The sequence below is a fragment of the Pteronotus mesoamericanus genome, unplaced genomic scaffold, assembly GCF_021234165.1.
Source record: "Pteronotus mesoamericanus isolate MK-2021 breed Mesoamerican mustached bat unplaced genomic scaffold, CSHL_Meso_final scaffold_408, whole genome shotgun sequence".
NCBI lineage: Eukaryota > Metazoa > Chordata > Mammalia > Chiroptera > Mormoopidae > Pteronotus > Pteronotus mesoamericanus.
Window position 1 is genome coordinate 4033059 of NW_026555315.1, and position 21787 is coordinate 4054845.

Consider the following 21787-nt stretch of genomic DNA (forward strand, 5'->3'; position numbering starts at 1 on the left):
CCCTCAGAGACGGCCCCCCGGACCACATCTGGGCAAGGTCCCCTCTGTCATTCTGAACCCCAGCCCTCTTGACTCCACACAGCGGCTCCAAGGATGAGCCCATGTCCTCCTGCCTCCCCCAGAGACCAGGGCGCCACGCCAGTGGGGACTGTTGAGCTCACACTACCTACAGAACTGCTCAGTAACCACGGAGGGGAAGGAGTGGATGTGTGACCAGTAAGCAGACCTACTGGTCCCCAGCATATGGGACAAATCAGACAAATACAAGACAAAGAATTTGAAGCTGACAGTGTCAACACAAAACAGAACAGACACCTTCTAAACTAAAAGCAGCTCGGGGATGGGAAGCACAGCACAGGGGATACACTCAATACTACTGTCCTAACTGTGCAGTGCCAGGCGGGCACTGGAAATGCCAGGGCATCACTGTAAAGGATACGATGGTGCAACCACTATGCTGTACACCTGATACCAATACAAATAATACTGAGTATCAGCTGTAATTGAAAAACAAACCTGGAAAGAGCTGAGACATGACTGTGCTGCCCCGATCTCTGGAGTGAGACTGGGGAAGGTCCCAAACTTGGTGAGAGTCAAAGGGCGGCTGGGCGGCTCAGTGTGACCAGACGCCCCGCACCCTCCGGGGAGGGTTTCCGAGCTCCCTGGAGAGCAGCAGGGGCGGGGAGGTAAGAGGAGCCGCTGCGGCCCTTCGAGAGGCAGCAGGCCGGGCGCTGTGCCGGTTCCCTGTCTTTGCGGCTGCCTCGGTGGACATTCCAGCCAGCACCTGCACGCAGGGAGGCGAGGACCCCGCACGTGGAGCCTACGGGCCTGCACGCCATGCCTCTGGCCACCAGGCCTCGACCTGCCCTCCAGAAGCCCCAGTTCATCCAACAGCGCCCGGGGCTGCAGCTGGCTCCCCCTGGCCTTTTGCCTGCAGGAGGGCCACCCCAAGCTTGGGCTGAGCCGTCCAGACCTCCCCCTTGGCCTCCTGTGAACCCGCCTGCAGGGCCTTCGGGGACCTGGGTGGGACTGTCACCCTGGCACAAAGAGCAGAGCCAGGCCCCCGTGGCTCTGAGCCGCCACTCCTCGCTGCACACTGGCCCTGTGCTGCGCACTCCATTTGAGCCTCACAACCACCGCGGGGTGGGCGCTGCCATGACACCCATCTTACAGCAGAAGACGCTAAGGCCAAGAGGCTAAGACCCTCCCCGAGATCACACAGCTAAGGGGGCCATGGGTCAGGGAGGGACCTGACTCCCCTCCAGCGCCAGAGCCCCTGCTCTAACCTCTGCTCTGCTCGGCTCTGGCCACGGACAGAGGCCCAAGGCCCTTTCCAAAAGCCCAGGTCCCTGTCCCAGGTCTCACTCAGTGAGCCACACCCATTCTTACCCAAAGATCCATGTGATGCTGAGGTCCCCAAAAACGTGTTCTCTGCCTGGCTCAGGTGGCCCTGGGGCTGCTGCAGGAAATGTGAGGAGAGGCTAACAGGAGGCGACGGGGACGCCGAGTGGAAGGAGGCCGAGCTGCCCAAGGAGCCAGGGATGTTCACGGGGGCAGAGCTCTGCAGCAAACTGCCGCCTGCAAGAGAGGCCGGGCGGCCCTGCCGAGTGAGGGCAGGGGAGCCACGGGGGCCCCGCCGGGCGGGCCGCTCCACCCGCCCCCGCCACCCCAGGCCAGGTGGGCCCCTGGGAGCCGTCTGCACTGCCGTGCGCACCCGCAGCCCGTACCGATTGTGATGCTGCCCGGGTGGGGAACGGTGCTGTTATCAAAAGTCTTCTCCAGGGCGGCGACCCCAAACTCGTTCAGGTCCAGGTCGTCCAGGGCAGACTCTAGGGACAGAGCCATCAGGGCCTGAGCCCCCAGCCTCCGGGCACCGCGCACCCTGAAGCTCCAGGCCTCACCTCCGGGGCCAGCCTGTCCTTCTCTACCTCATCTCCTGCCCCCGCCTCATCTTCCTGCGCAGGACTCACTGGACCGGTCCTCTCCCACGCAGACTCTGCCTGTGACTGGGCTGTCCCTCTGTCACACCAACCCAATGCTCTGCCAAGTCCAGCTCGGGTGGCTCTGCTTCCTGAAGCTTGCTTGGATACGCCCGGGGGGATCGAGGCCCCGCCTGGGTTCCTGCCTCTGACAGAGGTCCCGTCTCCCCCTGCCCCGAGCCCGCTGCGGGGAGGCTCTTCTCCAGGTTTTTGGCCACGTGCAGCAGGAGCTCAACAAGCACGCGCCGCCCCCTGCCGGACTGGGCCGGGGTGGGAGCAGCGTCCCTCCTCCGAGTCGAGGACAGAGGGTCCTCATGCCTGTACGCCCCGTCTATACTAGGACCTGGCACAAAGTGGCTGCTGAGAGAAGAGCAGCAGCTTCCAATGACCAGGACAGCTGAGGTCAGCTGTGCAGGTTGTCTACTGCTCAAGGAAGGCCAGCTGAGAACGTGTGGGAACGGAAGGGGCGTGTCGTGGAATGAGACTGCACGTGCCCAGGGAAGGGGCACCTCTAATTTGCACTGAGGGCCAGTCTCGGCCCCACACCTCGGGTTCGGTTCCCCTTTTGCTCAAAGGCCCAGAGAGCCTCCAGTCGGATGTCTAAAGTAACCAGTGTGCTGGTCTGAGTCTCACTCCAGAGACTTAGTGTCTCTGACGCCAGACCCAGTCCTGGACTTGGCAATGAAATGGCCAAATTACCTATGACCGACTCTACCGTGTCGCTGGTGGGGTAGAAGGGCAGGGCATTTGCATTCATGCCAGGGACGCTGCTGGTGCCCGCAGGGCTCGGGGGGGTAGCTGCCAGGCTGGAGGTGATACTAGAAGAGATGCTTGAGGTCAGGGGGCTGCCCGTGGGGTGCATGCCCAGCATGTCCTGCAATGAGAGAGCGAGGAGAGGCGGTGGGCTGCCTGCCCAGGAGGCTGCGGCCAGGGGGACAGTGGAGACGGGCATCCCAGTCCTTGGGGGGCGCTCCCATGGCCCTGTAGGCCCCGCCCGCTCAACACCTCGCCGAGAGGCTGAAGTTGGAGGGGCGTGGCTTGGAGGCTGCTGCATGGGAGCGGGAGAAGTGCGCCCAGTGCCTGTGCCACGCGGATGCTCCGCGCATGGCCTGTGACTGACTGACGGGTGATCCTGGAGGCAGGGGTTCCAGGGCCTGGCCCACCCTCTCTGGACTAGGACTAGGCGCCCCCTAGTCTTGACCTCAGCTTGTGGGGAAGCATGCCCCTCTCTCTGCAGCCCCCTGGGGTCCCGGGCCCGGTCTGTCCTTGGCAGGTGCCACAAGGGGGCCCAGAACTCGGTACCTGTTTGGGCTGAAGCAGAGGCTGCTCCTGACTCCTGGGTTCCAGTGAGTGGGGTTTTAACTTGGCCTGGGAGAGGGAGGCCAGAGAGTAGGAGATGAGTGCGGGGCCCAGGAGGGGCCCGGCGCAGGAGGCCCCACAGCCCACCACGGCCCCCTGAGGCTGCAGGTACCGGGGCCGGACACCCGCTGGCCCCCTCCGCGTGCATGCACCCCACTCGCCCTCCACCCCCCACTGCTCTCCCTACTCTGGGGACCCCGGGGGCTGCTCCTCTCCCCGCCACCACTCCAAGCCTCAGAGGAGCCCAGGAGTGGCGGGGGGAAAGGAACGGCTCCCGGGGTCCCCAGGGTAGGTCTTCAGAGGAGCAGGGACAGCCTCTGTCTTGCTCCCACAGCCCTCCCCCATCGAGGCGGCACCAGCACGGAAAGGACCGGGCATGGGACCAGGAGACCAGGACAGGAGTCCCCGCCGCTCCAGCCTGCTGGCTTCCGCCTGCAGCGCGGGAAGCCTCGCTCCCCCTGCTATGTCTTGCAGCGGCTGAGGCCAGGGCTTCCCAGCTCTCGGCCTCGCTGCCCACAGCAGGACGGCCCTCCCGGGCTGCCCACTGGGCTGCTCTTCTCATCCCTTACCTGGCATTTGAAATTTTTCAGGAACTCGACTCCCACCTGGTCTTCCCTCTCGAAGCCAGGGGCCTTCTTATAGCTGCTGGGAGCGAGGCCGGGCTCCCCGGGGAAGACAATGCCCTCCAGGTTCGGGGGCTTCCTCAGGGAGCCCGGCGGGGAGCCACAGAGGTTGGAGGGGCTGCCTAGGCTGCTGTTTCTACAGAGGAGCTGCAGGGGAGGGAGGGGTGGGTCGGTGGGCAACATGTAGGCAGAGGCGCAGCCCACCCTCCGCCCCTGCTCAGGAGCAGCTGCTTCAGCCAGGGACTGCCTTCCAGTCCCACCCGCCAACGGGCAGCAACTGCCACCCAGGGGGCCCAGACCTCATGAGGGCACTGTGTGGGTGCGGGGGGCGGGTGACAGAAGGCTTTGTCCCGTCTACTGGCTCTCCCAGGCTACCACAGGCTCTGGGGACACTAACCTCACTCACTACCTGCTTTGACAGAGAAAAGAACCCTGGGGCAGAAAGGGAAGAACCCTAAGGCCTGTCCCCAAGCACGGGCTGAGGGGTGGGGGGCATGAGAGGAAGCGTGGGGCCCACCCGCCCCCTGGACAGGCACGTACGGCGCTGAGGTCGGGCGCATGCGGGCTGGAGGGGCTCACAGGCACCGAGTCTCCGGCGGCGGACGGCATGAACAGGACGGGGCCCGGCTGCGTGGGGCTGGACACGGCTGAGGAGGGCTGCAGGTCGTCACCGAGGGGCGGCTCTGCACGAGACAGCGCGGGGCGTCAGCAGGCCTGAGCCAGAAAGGCATCGGGTCCCTTTCGAAGGACCATGCATCCCCCTGCATGTGAAGGGAAGACTCCTACCTTATAGCTATTAATATCGTGTACTGAGCACTTACTAGGTGCCAGGCAAGTTGTATTAATTGTGACTCTTCACAATGACTGGAAGACATAAGTAACACCAAGGGCTCCATTTTACAGACAAGGAACCTGGGGCTCAGAGAGGCAAGATAAGTCTCCCAAGGTGACAGCGGTAGGGCACAGAGGAGCTGGGGCTGAACCCTGATCTGGACGACTCCAAAGCCTGACCGTGAATCAGTTCTGCGGCCACCTCCCCTGGCGGCCACGGTGCCCAGCTGGGCCCCGGCTGTGCCAAGAGCACGCTGCCCTCCCAGGGCCGTCGGCGGGTTTTCACTCCGACCCCCGAGAGAAGGGCGGAGGCCGGGAGAGGGGAAGGACAGCCAGGGCGGGGCCTCGGGCGGACGTGGGTGGTGCCGTGAGCCCCGCCTGTGACGGTGGCCGTCTGCAGTGCCGTGTGCAGCGTGGAGCCACGCGGGAGGGGGACGACGGGACACACACGTGCTTGAGACATGGTTGCTCTGGACCGAAACGCGCAGCAGCCATTCAAACACCAGCTTTCAACAACAGTTTGAAAAAAGTAGTAAAATAGTCTTGATGGTTTTCTATATGGATTACTTTTGAAATGATATCATTTTATATTGGATTAAAATTAATTTGACCTATTTGTTTTGCTTATTTTAATGTGGGAACTAGAATATCTAAAATGTTGTAGGAAGTTGCATCACTCTGATTGGATAGCTCTACTCTCAGCGGGGCTCAGCAGGGCCGAGCGCCACATTCAGTTAGTGGTCTGCCACGCGCGTGGCACAGGGTGGCTGCGGGGACCTGCCTTGTGGGCTCTGGGAGGGGGGGAGAGGACACTGCCTCAGGTCAACGGGAGCAGCTTACGTTCTACGTGGGCGAAGGCGCAGAAGGGTCCTCGAGGACAGCTGCCCGACTGCTGCATGTCGTTGCACTTGGTGGATTTATAGATCTAGAGGCACAGGGCAGAGCGGGGTGGCTCAGGCTTGGGCAGAGAGGGACAGGCAGGCACGTGTCTCCGCACGGGTGCGCTAGCTTCCTCATCCCTTCTCTCCTCCCTGTGCCGCGCCGCCTCCCCAAGTTTCTCCCTGACAACTTCCTGCTCAATCTGCTGGGCAGACACAGCCGCCCCGTGCCGTCTGGGGTCAGAGGTCCCGCCAGCCCTGACCCAGCCCTCAGAGGGTCCTGTCCGCGCTGCTTTACACTGAGGGTCTCGGCCAGAGCTGTGACCTCCAAATCTGCCTCTGGGCGTTGAGAGGGCCGGGATCACAGGCAGCCTGGGTGGGGTCTGGGTTGGGACCCCCACTGGGTCTCACTTTCTGTCCTGCTGTCCATAGTCCACGTAGGGCAGTCTGCCCATGTGTCTACCTCAGGGTGTCCTGGTCGCCATGCAACCAGGGAAGGGACAGCATGTGCCTGACACAAGATCTAGGCACCCGACACAAGATCTCGGGACACCGATATGGCTCAGGGCCACACTGGGAGGCCACCGGGGCCCTAGGCACTGGCCTGGAATGGGGCAACTGCTTGGGGCTTCCTTATTTTTTCATGTGGGGGCCGCTGGATTGTAAGCACCATGAGGGATGCAAAGCCCAGAGTGGCCAGGGCGCTGGGCCCAGTCTGGGCCCTCTCCGTCGGAGGCCGGAGCGGCGGGTGGGAAGTGGGGGCCGCTTGGTGAGTGTGGGCCCAGAACAAGAGCAGCTACCCGATTAAGGGCAGGGCTCCTTCAGGCACTGCCGGCCGGGGAGCCCGCGGCTCCAAGCCCACCCTCCAGGACGGAGTCCGGGGGCTCTGCCTTGCTTCGCAGAAAGGCTCCGTGAAGCCGCCCACCCGCACTGGCCCAGCCCGGCTCCCCGCCCACCTCCGGGTGGAACTGCTGCTCCGTGCGGGTGTGGCAGTACTGGCAGGCGTCTCCGTTCTCACACTTGCCGGGGTCCCCCCACTCATCCCCGTGCTTCACGTTTGGACAGGGTGACGACCTGGTCCAACGAGAGGGTGGGGTCACATGGATGCCAGAGGGGATCAGGATCTGGGGGCGGCAACGGAACGAGACCCCTGCCCCACAGGGCCAGGAGCCAGCCCTGCGGCGCTGGCCCAGCTTCGCTCCCTCAGCCAGACCCTCCCGCCGAGCGCCGTGCGGCCCAGGACGACCGGGTTGTGGCCGCCAGTGCACCAGCTACGCCACGGCGCAGCCCTTGCAGGTGCTCCTCTGCATCAGAACTGGAGGGGCCTCAGAGACGGCCAGGTCCCTGCCCTCACGCCAGGAGAGGAGGATCCGGACGGGGCCCCCAGAGCGCTGCCATTCGGATATTCCCCCATGCCTGGGACCCTAACCTCCCTGCCGGCACAATGGGAGCAGCCCCGCGGGCCCCCCCGCCCCGCCCCCTGCGGCTGACCTGTACTTGTGTTTCCGGGGGCTCCGCCGCCGGTCCTTGCTGTTGTGGTAGTAGGGGCAGGCATAGCCCTGGCGGCACAGCCGCGGAGGCTTCTTGCACGGCTCCGTCTTATAGTTCCCCAGCACGTGTGCGGTCTCTGCATGGGGCCCAAGGCAGGTCAGGGTGGGGAAGGGGGAGCTGCTGGAGGGGGCCGGGAGTGGAGGCTTCTGTGAGGTGTGAGCAGGGCCGCCCTTCCACAGGCCAAAGTCAAGGCTGAGGCGGCCCAGAAGGGGGAGGTGGATGCTGTCCTTCACTGGACATACAGCTCACAGGGCGAAAGGGCACCCTCAGGAGGTTCAAGAACACGCGCACGTGTACTTCTCTATATGCGGGGAGGGTGTGTGTGTGTATGTGTGAGAGAGAGAGAGAGAGAGAGAGAGAAAGCCCCCTGAGAAACGGGGGTGCACCTGGGATGACGGGAGCAGGGCAAGGTGTGTCTGGGGAAGCCCCCCTAGAAGGGCCCCCGACTGCCGGACCGTGGTCGGCTGGACACAAGGTGGGAGGGAGGAAGCGCCCCCCGGCAGAGGCGGTGGGGAGCCAAGTCCTTGGGACCGCTCTGGGCAGGAGAGGGGTGAGCACAGGCGCCTGGGGGGAGGGGCCTGGCCACCTGCGTGGCCACCTTCACCTTGCCACCGCGGCTCTTCACTGAGGATCTTTTCTATCATAGCATGGCTGGCGGCCCCCGCAGACGGTCCCTCTGCGCCGCCCTCCACCGAGGGCTGGCCGTTCTGCAGGGCCTCCATGGCCTGCAGCTCCCTGGGCAGAGAGGAGACAGAGAGGGCGGGGAAGGGGCATGAGGCGGAGGGAACCAGAGCACTGGCCCTGCGCTCCGCGTGTGGTGCTCGCAGTGTCGGCAGCCAGGCCCCACCCCCGCCCACAGCCATCGGCCCAGCGTGGCATCCAGCCCACCTGATGTCGTAGACAGGGGAGCGGAGGTCATGGGGCCCGTGGGCAAAAGCGCAGTGCAGGCCGTTTTTGGTGCAGTTGCCTTTTGAGTCTGTCTCGTGGATGCAGATTCCAGTTTTGTAGTAGCGCAGGTGGTACCTGCGTTCCGTGTCCCCTGTGGTCCTGTGCAGGAATGGGCACCTGAAAGACGGAAGTTGGGGGTCACTTACCTGTGCCCCCTGCAGCCTGGGCTACCAGCCCCCACCCCTTCCCTGCGATTGGTTGGCGCGCTGATGGGGGTCGGTCGAGGCGGCAGGCGGTGAGGAGCCGCCCCCCTGCTGGTTCCTGCCGCAGCCTGAAGGGGACCCAGCAGGGCCTGGCAGTCCCACTTCAGCCCGCCCAGCACACCCCGCCCCCAGGCCTGAAGAGAAGCTCTGGGGCAGGGGGTAGGGGGCATGGGGGTGATCCTGCAAGAAGACACGCTGCCCAGACCAGGGCTCCCAGAGGAGCGAAGGCCTCGTGCCCTGAGTGCGTCACTGGGTTGGGGGAGGGGTCGGTGACCTCTGCGAGAGGCATGCTGGTGCAGGGATGGGTCAGTGAGCTGTACCCACAGGAGCCACCTCTGCAAGGCTGAAACACGACAAGCAGGGTCAATGAATGTCCCCTCTCAGCGAGGTTCCCTAGCTTGCCACTTCCTTGTCATTTGTATTGTCTCCTGTTTTTCTAAATAGAGCACGGTGATAAAACCTTTAGGGACAGCAAAATGGGGAACTGGAGAGGCTCTGTGTCTCTGGCGGGACCTGCACGGGATGGGGTGGGTGGTAGCAGGCTGTGGAGAGGGTCCCAGTGACCTGCAGCGGACCATGACAGAAGGCCCAGGGAGCCACTTTGGTTCAGGGATGCGGTCCTTAGGCTTGTCAGAAGAAAAGCCGGTGCAGGGTTCCCCACCGGTGGGAAGAGGAGAGGGGGCCGGCCCCCGAGGCTGTGGGGTCTGGGCCCAGGGCCAGGCCGCGACACGGCCCCGCAGCAGCCTCAGCTGGCTGCTCCGACCGTGCCCGGCCCGTTCTGAGGGCCTGCAACCCAGGAGACGTGGGGCTCCTCCGAGGGCAGGCTGGGGCACTCACTCGTCGCCCTCCGGGCAGAGGCCTGTGGCCTCGTCGTACTTGGTGCAGTAGACGTCAGGGCTGTAGTTGAACGTGCCGTCCCGACGGCGGATGGACCGGCGGCGGCGCTGGTTCACGAAGTGCCAGTGGAAGCAGGTGTAGGGCCGGTGCTGAGTGCATTTGTGCTGCACAAAAAGCGGACACTGTTCCGTGCGGAACTCCTTCAGGTACCTGCAGGGAGAGCCCGGCGGTCACGGGCGGGGCAGATCTTGAGACCCCTGCTCCCTGCAAGAAGCTAGCCACCAAGTTCCCCCACGCGCTTTGTCCTGGGTGTTGGTTTCACGGGACCCTGGAAGAGGCCCAGAGCAAAGGCTGGACCTCAGCATGTGGGTCTCTCCCGAGGCCCTGTCCTCAGCCAGCCTGAAGGGCAGGAGCCACAGGCCATGGGGCTCTCAGCGGTCAGCTGTCTTCCACGTGACTAGCGGAGGGTTCAATCATGGCCTGTCCTTGGAGCCTGCCCCGAGGTCTCCTGGCAAAGGGCTGCAAGCAAGAGCTTGGGGAGTCTCCCTCAAACTTCCTGGGGGTCCTCTGCTGCTCGGGTCTGCTGCCGATTCTGGAGGCCTCCCCTGTCTTGGGAGCAGAGCTGAGCTCCAGGCTGAGGGCCAGGGAGGCTGCTGCTTTTGAGCTAAAAGCCCAGGTCACAAGGTATCCCTCTGGACTCCTGACTCACATAATTACTGTGCTGTCTAACTATGCCCTCCCAGAGACATTTCCTAGCATGACCCAGGGAGCTGTTTGGGAAGAGTTCACATTAGAAGCATCTAAAGAACACCTCCCTCTCGGCCTCGCCTGTCCCCAGCCGTCTCTCAAACGAGCGCCCGCAGCAGCCGGGGCCATTGCACCTGACTGACCAGGGGACCTGGGGGCGCTACCTGTCCTTTTGGCCTCCTCTTAGCCTCTGTCCCTCCCCTTTGCTCTGCACGTGCCTGCCACAACGCCCCCGAGCTCCCCTCCCAGGCATGCCCGCTGGGGCGCCCCAGAGCCACTTATCCCCTTGCAGGACGCACCGTCTGCCCGCCGTGGTGCCCTCTGTGAATCCAGGTGGGGGGTTCTGGGATTTGCCCCCGCCCCCAGGGGAATGCGCAAGCTGCACCGCTCTCTGTTTGCTCCCTCTCACCCTGACAATGCGGGCAGCAAACAGCTGCATAGAGAGCATTCGATGCCAGCAAGGCGGAGGACGCTTCTAGAAAGTGCAGGAGAGAGTGTGGAAGGAGCAACGAACTGACCTGAAACAACGGTCTAGGCTAGAGGACGTGAGACAAAGGCCAGAGGGTCCAGCCCACACGCTCGGCGCATGCCAGGACCGTCCGGGCCTCCCTAGCCTGGGCACACAGAAGGTGCAGGGACAGGCAGGTGCAGGGTTGAGACTGTCCAGGTCAGTTTTCTCTAATGCTAGTAAGTGCTGGCAAATCCTCCCAGCCCTAAAGTGTGGAGAAGTGCTCAGGTGTGCAGGGATGGGACAGGGCAGGAGCTGGGTGCTCCTTGGGGACCACAAATAGGGTTGTAAAGGGCTGTGAAGTTTCCAAATAGAGCCCTGCTGTGCACTCAGCACATCTTTAGCACCTACTAGGTACAGGCAGGGTGGTGGGCAATGAGGACCCTGAAAACGCAGGCCCTAGTCCTTAGAAGGCCCCATTTCGAAGGGAGCAACAGCAGTAACAGATGGAGTCAATACTGAGCAAGGGAAAAGTCATGAGGGAGGTGCTCCGAGTTCTCGGGGAACCCAGCGGCAGGACCCTCATCCCCGGCCGGCCAGCCGAGGCTGCAGCGGGGAAAGGGGAGGGGAAGCACTAGTGGGTGGAGAATGGGGGAAGGGCGTTTTAGGCACCAGGCACAGTATAAGCTTAGAAACAGAGAACGTCTGGGCCCACAAGCCCCGAGTGCCCATGTGGGACGGGAAGAGGGTAGGAGAGGAACCGGAGAGGGGAGTGAGGCTGAGGGGGGCACAGGCGGGGCGGGACTGCAGGGATGCCATCGCGGGACCCGGGGCAGTCTGAGACCGGCAGGGATCCGGAGGCCCCTCTGGCACTGGGACACAAGGTCTTTCTGCCTGCCGCCCTGTCTGCTTAGGCAGGAGGCTGCCCCTCATGCTGTCCACGTCCTGGCACCGACTTGAGAGGCCATCCCCTCCACTAGGCTGACTCCCCGGGCAGCACACGCTCTACCTGACCTTGGACCCACGGGGAGGCTCACTCAAGAGGCAGCAGGTGGGAACTGGAGAGGAGGAAGCTGAGCCAGGGCCAGGAGCAGGGAAGGAGTGGGCTCTGGGGCTGTCGGATGACACACTGGACAGTGGTAAACATCAGTGAGCAAGGTTTGCTGGGACACACTCAAATATTATTCATGTTTCCCAGAAATCCCAATCTAGCTGGCACCCTGCACTTCCACGTGCTACAGAGTGGTGCCGTCCGCTCGCTGCCGGTGCATCAGCGCACAGCCAGGGAGGCGACAGCCCCCGGGGAAGCCCTCGAGACGCGGTCGCCCTGGCTCTGGGTGCACTGTCCTGTTGGAGAAAGAGGGGTCCTGGCCAGCCCGCTTCCTTGGGCAGCCGCGCCCACAGCGCCACATGCAGGATGCCAGGGCTCCACAAGGGCCCCCGCTGGCAGGCGTGCCACAGAGGACAGACACGCAGGCAAAAAATGACATCGCTTTAGGTCCCTTCATTTCCACTCCCACCGCCACAGGTCAGGGACCTGGTTCCTGTTAATGCACTGGCCTTGCTTCCAGCCTCTCCTCCATCCGTCTCGTTTGCCCCATACAGCACCCACTGCTCCAGAGCCCAAATTCAACCCTCACTTCATTAAGGCCGTCAGCTCCCCGCACTGCCACCGAGAAGCACCGCCATTGAGCCTGGCACTCCAGGCCCTGCACGTCTGGCCCAGTGCGCCTCTCCAGCCTCCTTCGCTGGATTCCTCTCCGCCCGGGCTGTTACACTGGCGCCCCTGCACGCGGAGCTCTGACTTTTCTCCCTGCCTGTGCTCACACGCCCTTCCTCTGCGCAGAAATCTTTCAAGGCTGAACCGCATGCTAACGAATCTTCTGATGCTACCACCTCGAGGCCTCCCTTGGCCTCCTCCCCTCCTGCCCGGTCATCGGCTAAAGGTGGTCACCTCTACGTTTTTGCAGCACTTTTCTTATAGCTCTCATCCTGAGTGCATATTAATAATGTCTATTTTTCTCTACTACTAGATTATAAAGTCCTTGATGCCAAGCACGAAGAACCCAGTACAGTGACAAAGGCAACTATAACAAGAAATAACAGTGTCTCAGAAAGGGCCAAGCCCACAAAACAATCCCAGCAGTGTCCTGATGGTGCACCAGGGCAGAACCCCGACAGCTGAAGCCAGGCCCTAGTCCCGCAAAGAGTCACAGAACCGGAAACCCGACCCTCGGCACTCGGCAGAGCCCACTTTCAACCAACCATGGCGAGGTGAGAGAAATGAAGAAACTTCGAACCGTCCTTCATGAGACTCGCCGCCCACCACTGAGCAGCCAAAACACTGGGCCAGCATCTCCCGTTCTCCCCTCCCCCCCAACCTGTGATAACGGGCCGCGCAGTGTCCACGCAGCGAGGAGAAACCCACTTAGAAACCACTCTTGTATTTTCATGGATTGAAATGACACAAATTTTCAGTGCATGCACACAGCTGTCTCCGTTAAGCCCCCGTCCACCTCCCCATTTCCAAGGTCTGAAAGCACAGGAGCGAACACGCTAGAGGCTGAGGCTCCTGCCTGATCCAGCCAGCTCAGGAAACCAGCCCTGGGGCTAGCCGAAGGGGCACTCACCCGCCGCACCTCCCTCGTCCAAGATCTGGGGCGGACGCAGGGCCAAGGGACCGAGTTCTCCCCCCGCCCGCCCATCTCCCAGGCGGACACCCAGCACTGGAGGGGAGCAGACAGCGACCTTAGGCTGGCATCAGGTTGAGGCCTCGGCGGCCTGCTGCGGCCAGGAGGAGCCCAGCCAGTGCCCAGGCCCCGCGGACGGCAGGCCTGTCAGCGGTGGCGCGCCAGCCAGCAGAAGGGCCCGCAGCGCAGGGCACACTGCCACGGGCCGAGCTTTCCCTTCCCGCTGCCCCACACGGCCGTCCGTCAGAGCCACCACTCCTTGTAGGACAGCACATTAATTATCGTATTGATGGCTTCTTGATCAATGTAAAAGATTATCATCAAAGTAACACACCCCCTTAAAGGGCAAAATCACCTTTTGGTAAATTTTCTTCGCGCATGTTTATACAGACAGCATACTGTACTGTAGCGTTAATATGTTCCTCAGAAGTATTAATACTTTTCTCTAAAAACTTTAAAAATAAAATACAGCCATCTAGGCTTTTTTAAAAATCAAATAATGCTTTCAACATTTATTGGGTCTTTATTTTCTGATATTCTAAAAAAACAGCCAAGGCCAGGCTACTTGAAACCTAATCACTTGCCCCCTAAACCAACAGTGATGGCACAGAAGAGAGTAATACTGAATTCAGGAAGCTCTACCACTCTTCAGGAGGTTTTAAATCGTGCTAAACTGCTACAAGCACAATTTCCAGCTAAACTTCAGATCCTATCCCAAGTCGTCTCACTTAACAGATTCATCAGTTTGGGTGTTTCACTCTTTTCTAGGAAGGCGTATGAGGGGATCGGAACAAAGGGAACAAAGTATTAGAGACACCTAACAGAAAAACAAAGTACGTTCAGAGGCAGTGGTGGTGAAGAGGCTGATGTTTTACCCTTGATCCGGTTCCCCACTGCTTCTAGAACAGTGCTTAGCATGACCTCACTAACCGGTCCCCACCCCCCCAAGTAAACTCTAGAGCAGGGTCAGAAAACTTTTTCTGTGAAGGACCAGATAGTAAATATTTTAGACTTACAGGGTCAAGACGCCAAATTGAGGATATTATGCAGGTACTTACATAACAAGAAAGAAAACAAATTTCCACACATATTTTATTGATGAAATTAAAAATATAATAATAATTGGCTACAATGTTTGTAATACAGGTCTGCTGAGAAGGGTTCGGGAGGGATAACATTTGCCAGGTTGAGGTCCATTTCATCAAAATTACAAATGTTCGTCTATTAATGCTAATTCTGTAATAGGATTTTACGTATTTCATCTTTGAAAATGTCTCTTCACATAAGTCGGTACTGCCAATAAATACTGTTATTCCGCAGGCACGATTTTAGTTGAGCATATTCATCTTTTAGAAGACTTTTGTAGACTTTGTCTTGATATCTGCATTTAAATAACTTCCAGTTGAAGGTTTGGTGTAAACTACTTAGGTGCAAAGGTAAATGGATTCTGAAATACAGAAATTTCCTTTGTATTCATATCAAGATTCAAAATTGCTGTTAGAACTGTTGTTTGTGTTTGGAAATCACATCCATGGTAAACCTGTGTATGAGTGGAGATCTCGCCTTTAACCACTACTTTTTTTTTTTTTTAACAGATTTTATTTATTTATTTTCAGACAGAGGGAAGGGAGGGAGAAAGAGGGAGAGAAACATCAATGTTTGGTTGTCTCGCGCGCACACCCCACTGGGGACCTGGCCCGCAACCCAGGCACGTGCTCTGACTGGGAACTGAAATGGCGACCCTTTGGTTCACAGGCTGGCACTCAATCCACTGAGCCATGCCAGCCAGGGCTCACCTTAACTTCCGACAGCCAAGTTATCAGGCAGCTTGACAACTTACAAGTCAAACATGAATTGTCAAAATGACTTTACGGCAATGTAAGGTTTGCACGTAAGTGATGACTTGCCTTGTAATTTTAAAGTGGATTCGCTAAGAAACATTATGAAGTCTGCAGCAAAAGGTAATTTCCAAAGCCATTCATTGTTCAATAATAGTAGTGGAAAATGATTCTTCTCATTCAAAAACATTTCAATCTCAGCTCTACTGAAAAAATTACAAGGAAACCTTACCACTGCTAAGCCATCAAACCGCTGTGCAGTAGTAGAGCACGTGAGAATATTCAGCTTCTATTTCTGACAAAAATGCATGAAACTGATGATGGTTAAGTCCACAAGAGGTATAGTGCAGTTCAGCACTGATTCTAATGGTTCATAACACATGACAGCGTCAGAAATGTTCCGCAGAGTGCCTGCTGATGAATTCTACAATGAGTAACCGTAGGCTGTGAACACCTTACATTTTCCTAAGCTTTGTAAATGTGAGATGTGGTATCCAACTGCTCAAATGGTCCTGATCTGTAAACTACACTGTTTTCCACATTCAGAGTAACCCTCCTGGCTACTTTCCCCCCCATACCTACTTCTAAAGCAAAGTTGAGCCATAGAATTCATACGCTGTGGCTTATCAAAGATTCATCATCTACAAGTTTGAGAATAAAACAATCTTCAAAGAGAATACTGTAAGAATAGATAAGCAGATTAAGAATACTAAATTACTTATCCAAGTGTGATATATATATATATGTACATATATACACATACATATCTTAAAATTTATTGAAAATGTTTCCTCTCTTCTGAAGAGCTTTAGGTAAATAACTAGCAGTTCTAAATTGTTTTTATAAGACAGACACATTGTTTTGATCTCAAACATAACCCAGAAACCATACAATTCTGTAACAGTAACCACACCAGTGGAAGTTGCCAAAAAATGACTTTTAAAAGACAAGGCCAAATAAAGCTACAATTGGTGTTTAGCAAATATTTGGACAATTCTGATAAAGTGTTACAAAGCTATAGAGATTTGGCTTCCAAGTCTTCTGAAGTGATCATGGTTTAGAACATTCTCCCTGGCAGAAAAAGAAGGCAGATAAATGTCTAGTCAATTTCCGTGTCTGGCCGAACCTTTAAGGCAGGCATCGATCCCAAAATTGGCTTTCAGCCAAAGGCAGCTGCGGAGAAGCCAGACTGAACCTCCCAAGTAACAAGGAAAGTGTCCTAACACAGAGAGAGGCGCACACAGGAGCCCCCGGTACCGGAGGCACTTAGGTGAGCAAACACTTCAGGGTCGGGGGCCACCCCTGGCCATGACTCCACCCTCCCATCTCGGAGGAAGGCCTCACCCTGTGAGTGGTGCTGGCCCCAGCGATGGACAAGAGCCACCAATGCTACGATGTTGACGTGTAAGGAGCCCTGTGCTTCCCTGGTTTCTTCTTTGCAGAATTGTTCCCTTGTTCTAAGGATCCTGGAACTGGTAACACGCAGGAGAGTTCACATAAGCATCGCACGCCACTGACTTGGGAGACTGTGGGGAGCATGGAGAACCCTGATTCGCCGTTCCCTGAATTAGATAGCACCTTGACTCAATTTAGTTTTTCCATACACAGATGGTCTGAGAAATCTCCAATCTGATGGACACTTTAGCATCGCATTTAAATTGATGTTACTTTGTACACTGTTTTCTGTACAACAAAGTCTTTGGCCCTGGGAGGATGGACCCACGCACAACACAAATCCTTCAGGTACAATACCGGCAGTCGGATGGAGGCTGTACGGAAAATGAGGACTGAAGTCAAGTTCAAATGGCTGTGGAGGAGTGTGCTCTCAACAACTCCAACCCACGTGTGCCCTAGGAAATGAAGACCGTACTCTAGTGGGGATGTAGCCCAAGAAGGCATTTTGCTTACGGCTGCTGCAGGAAACAGAAAGCAACTGAAAGCAGTAACGTCGGCCTAGGTCAAATACCGGTTCACACAGAACCTTATGTTGTGCCACGAGCCAGGCCCCGTTTTAAGCATTTCACATGCATGAGCTCACTTGGTCTTCAAAATGAGCTCACAGGACAGGCGCTACTGTTTTCCTCTGGAAGCTGACAGGCGCAGAGAGCAGTCACTTGCCCACGGTCCCACGGCCGCACGGGCCGGCCCCAGAGCCAGCGCTCCTGGGCCGCGGGCTGGCTGTCAGCTCCGCTTTCCTTAACTGAGCTAAAGCGGGGGCAAGGGCAGCAGTGCATACGCGGAAATGGCTCTGCGTGCTGCTCGAAATATGTCAGGGGCTTCTGACAGGCCCTAATTACAATACCGTAAAACAAGTTACTAAAAATAAAAACAGAAATGTTAACTTTAACATGCTTAACTGAATAGTTAATATTCATTTTATGTACTCATTATAAAGGACTCTCAGTTCAACAGAAAAGTTTGTTGTTTTTTTTAAATAAGAAAATACAAGTACATGTTTCTAATTTATGTTATGTCTGGATAGGTTTGATTTACAGATTCTGAAGTGGCAGGCTAAGAAATGCCAGCACCTCTTAGCAGTAAAAGTGACATCGAAAAGACATAGTAATGTTCTTACCAAAATTAATGAAAGCTCAGACACTGTTTTAAACTTTTAGGTCATAAAAAGCCCATGCCAAAGGTTCCTATCGACCTCTTTTCTAAGCATAAGTACCTTTCTTCAATGGGGATCGTTTTGTGACTAGGCCAAAATTTCATTGGAAGGTAGGAACGTGGGCCTTCCCCCTCCTCATAAGTCATTCTGTTAGGACTTATGGTAGCCATATGGTGTTTCAAACACTAATTGGAAACAAATGAGTCAACTTAAGACTATGGAAAGCAAACGGTGATAGAAAGAATAAGGTGCCCTGGCTGGTGTGGCTCAGTGGACTGAGCACTGGCCTGCAAACCAAAATGTTGCCGGTTTGATTCCCAGTCAGGGCACACGCCTGGGCTGTGGGCCAGGTTCCCATCTGGGGGCGTGGGCGAGGCAACCGATCGAAGTTTCTCTCACACGTCGATGTTTCTTTCCCTCTCTTTCTCCCTCCCTTCCCCTCTCTCTGAACGTTAATAAATAAAATCTTTTTTAAAAAAAAGGAAAAGGGAAGAAACATTTCAGTAAGCTCAGATATGATATGACGACACTGTCACAGGCCTTAGTATCTTCATCTCCTAAATAAATCGAGCCACCGACAGGGAAGTTCGCCTCACAGGGAATGCTATGAGATTTTTAAGTCGCTAGACTCCTTTCCATCTTCTCCTCCTCATCAGCTCTTGATACTGCTGTCAAATTCTACACACTGGCAAAGAAAAAAGGGGTGAAAGTTGAGGGATTTTATAGAGAAAAAAATGAAAAATCTGTTGTGATTATTTGAACTAAAACATTATAACCACTGATATCATTTTAAATCCTAAAACACATGGTCTGTCCTTAAAGAAATGCCCATGTGAACATGAAAACGATCATCACAATACCTGATGACTGTATCTAGTACACTTTAGCAGAACAGCAGCAGCCTTCTCCTCTACCTCCCACCCACCCCAGGAAATTAACACAATTCATTCTACAAACGCTTTGGGAAAAATGTGCTTATTCCTTATCGTGGCTGTCAATCCAGAGTCAATTTCAAGTACAACTACCAACTACCAGCAGTCTCAAACGTGCTGAGCGAGCACTCCCATCTCAGAAGCACCCCCGCAGACTCACAACAGGGGGCACTCACTGGAAAGGGTGTGAGGGCCTAAGGAGCGCGGGGGAGGGCGGCGGGGCTTTTCGCCCAGCGCTGGCTTTCCCACGCTGAAGGCTGGGGGGTGGCCAGGCCCGGAGGGACCGTGTGCTCTGAGCCTCGCTAGCAGTAGGGACTCGTGCGTGTTGATTTTCTAAAGCCCCTTTCTTAAGAATATTGAGATGTCATTTACACAACATAAAAATTCACCGCTTTCAAGTGTACGTTACTGTGTTTTTTAGTGTATTTAACGTTTTATGTTACCATCACCAATTCCAGAACATGTCCATCACTCTATAAATCTCTCTCATACCTATTACTACAGGTACTAATTTTACTCAAAGTTTCTATACAGATATCTCTGTTGTCTAAGCAGGTATTTAAGATGGTTGGTTGGGTGAATCTATAGAGTACCTATATAGTAAGAAAACAAGAAAGCTACATTGTGCAGAATGATACTGAACTCAAACTCTCAGCATTTTTAGCAACTAAGCCAATGTAACTTTTTTTATATTGGCCAAGAACGGCAGAGAAACTGACCTTCACCACCATCTTCACATAACACAGGAGTGTGCCCTAAATCATCCAAGGTGTTAAAAGAAGGGAGGGCAATTCTGCTGGGATTAACCGGAACTGTCCATACTTGCAATTTCAAAATATGGAAGATGCATATGTGGGAAAACCTCCTTTGTTATCAACAATAAACAAAAAATTTAATCATTAAGCAAATACTGCCCCATTTGGGAAAATAACCCCTAAACCAGTCCGCCATGTAAAGTAACGTGGCTATGAATGCAACCTTACTTTTATCACTCTTCCGGCCTAAAGTCTCTCTTACTGAGAACAGCGACTCTCAGACAACGGTCGGCGGCGGAAGAGCCTGCTGGACGCGCAGGGCTCGCTGCTACCTAAGCAAGCTCATGGCTTCTAAGAGACACAGGAAGGAGACCTCACCTTCAGGCATCAGGGTGTTGAAGGCGGGAGGAAGTACGTCCACGAGGGTGTCTTGCTTTTGTGCACTTATCTGGGGTGCTATTTCCAGAGAAGGAGTTCCTTTACAGAATGTGCCCAAGATGGATTTCTCTAAGTTGCTCTCAGAGTTGTCCAGCTGCCCTCACCAATAAGTCAGTCTTTGTAGGTTGACAGAAACCACCAGTCAAAGCAGATGCATATGGATTGTGGGGAAGCCTTCTTTAGTATCTAACACAGCTGGATTAAAACAAGAAAACTTAACCATTAAGCAAATCTTCACTTTAATCATTAATTTAGGTTATAGCAAATATCAACTAGATGTTAAGCTTGAGTCTACCCTCAGGATGGGCACTTAACACTTATAAATAGGAATTTTGGGGGCTTGATTGAAGGCCCCAATGAGCTCTTACTTTTGGTTCTACAAGAAACTAGTTCTAGACCTGGCCAGTTAGCTCAGTTGACTGGAGCATCGTACTGATACTCCAGGGTTACAGGTTCCATCCCTTGTCATGGCACATACGAGAATTAACCAATAAATGCACAAATAAGTGGAACGACAGATGTTTTTTCTTTCTCTATGTCCCCCTTCCTCTCTCTCTAAAATCAATTTAAAAAGAGAAAGAGAGAAAGAAATTTTTCTACTTGATAAATAAGTAAACAAGATTCAGAAATATTTATTGGTAATTTAACTCATTCTTGCTGAGGTTGTTAAGCAACACTTCCAGTGACTTCTGTTGTGCAACAAGTTGTACTCTAGTAATGTATTTACCATTTTACTGCAATTTGCAATAATGACTTAAATACATGTTCATTCCCCGGATTTTCCAAAACACAATCAGATGCAATCAAGTAAAGTTCATGATATTTATATAACGTACACACTAACAAATTTGCCTCAAAATAGTTATCTATGGACTTAACTGCTACATTATTCTATTTAAAGATCCCAGGAAAAAATCCTGAATTAAAATGACACTTGGCTAAATAAATCTTTAAAGTATTCATCTCTGCCTGCCTATACGAAATCACCCAATGACCAGAAACTCCAAAAAACCTTCCTGGAACTAGAAATTCATTTTCCTTTAACACGGGGCATTAAGAAGTTTGAGAATCAACTGCAGGCAAAGGAATCCAAACACGATTTAATGTCTCTAAGGTTCTTTTAAGGTCAAACTTATGATACAATTGTTATATAGTAATAAGCCCCAAATTAGCTAAATTTGTAGATACTTCATAATATAATTGCTCTAAAATGTCCCAATCTTACATCTATTTTTATAAAACCTTTTTAAAAATTTTAATTTTTTTTTAAAAATTGTAGCCCTGGCTGCTGTAGCTCAGTGGATTGAGTGCCAGCCTGCGAACCAAGAGGTTGCCGGTTTGATTCCTGATCAGGGCGCTGAGTTTCGGACTGGATTCCCAGCTGGGGGGGCGGTGCAACAGGCAACCAATTGATGTATCTCTCGAATATTGATGTTTCTCTCCCTCTCTTTCTCCCTTCCCCTCTAAAAATAAATAAAAAATTTTTTAAAGTTTTATTTAGAGAGCAGGAAAAGGGGGGGAGGGCGGAGAAAAACATCAATTTGTTGTTCTACTTATTTATGCATCCATTGCTTGATTCTTGTATTTGCCCTGACAGGATATCGAACCCGCAACCTTAGTGCATCTGGACAACGCTCTAACCAACTGAGCTACTCATCCACGGCTAAAACTCTTCTGATATATAAGGTGACCTTGTTCTGAATAAACCTGGGTAAACTTTAGTCTTTGTGAAATAAAAAGACAAATTACCTAGCAAAAGGTCACATGTTTCTTATATTGGATGAGTACTAATACATGCACATTATCATTTTAGAGGGTTAATCACATACTTGGAGCTGCTTGACAGAAGAAATTCTGATATAATCATTTTCTAAAAGGGTCGAATTCCTCAGGTCTAATACAAGTGCCTGCTGACAGGATTATTTTAACGTTTCCCTTAAATCAAGATTATTCAGGAGATTAGAAAAAATACCAACAAAATAATTATCCTTCAAACTATGTTATGGATAACCCTCTTAATTTACAAAAAAGAGGGCTCAAACTCTAGGACTTTAGTTGTGGGACAAGAATAAATGGAAGACGGCACACAAGAAGGGAAATATTGGATACAGGAAGGCAA

At 54.6% G+C, this 21787-nt stretch overlaps 1 protein-coding gene across 1 annotated transcript in view; it reads right to left on the reverse strand.

The window, feature by feature from the left end:
• Positions 1-21787, reverse strand: part of UNK (unk zinc finger) — a 28176-nt gene that overhangs the window by 3769 nt on the left and 2620 nt on the right. The window contains exons 2-13 of the mRNA XM_054593293.1: positions 9210-9419; positions 8110-8286; positions 7826-7956; positions 7162-7297; positions 6627-6744; positions 5633-5717; positions 4502-4644; positions 3908-4108; positions 3282-3347; positions 2679-2853; positions 1728-1829; positions 1390-1578 (exon numbers count right to left, since the gene is read on the reverse strand). Coding sequence (XP_054449268.1) covers positions 1390-1578; positions 1728-1829; positions 2679-2853; positions 3282-3347; positions 3908-4108; positions 4502-4644; positions 5633-5717; positions 6627-6744; positions 7162-7297; positions 7826-7956; positions 8110-8286; positions 9210-9419 — 1733 coding nt within the window. The remainder of the gene's footprint in view (positions 1-1389; positions 1579-1727; positions 1830-2678; positions 2854-3281; positions 3348-3907; positions 4109-4501; positions 4645-5632; positions 5718-6626; positions 6745-7161; positions 7298-7825; positions 7957-8109; positions 8287-9209; positions 9420-21787) is intronic.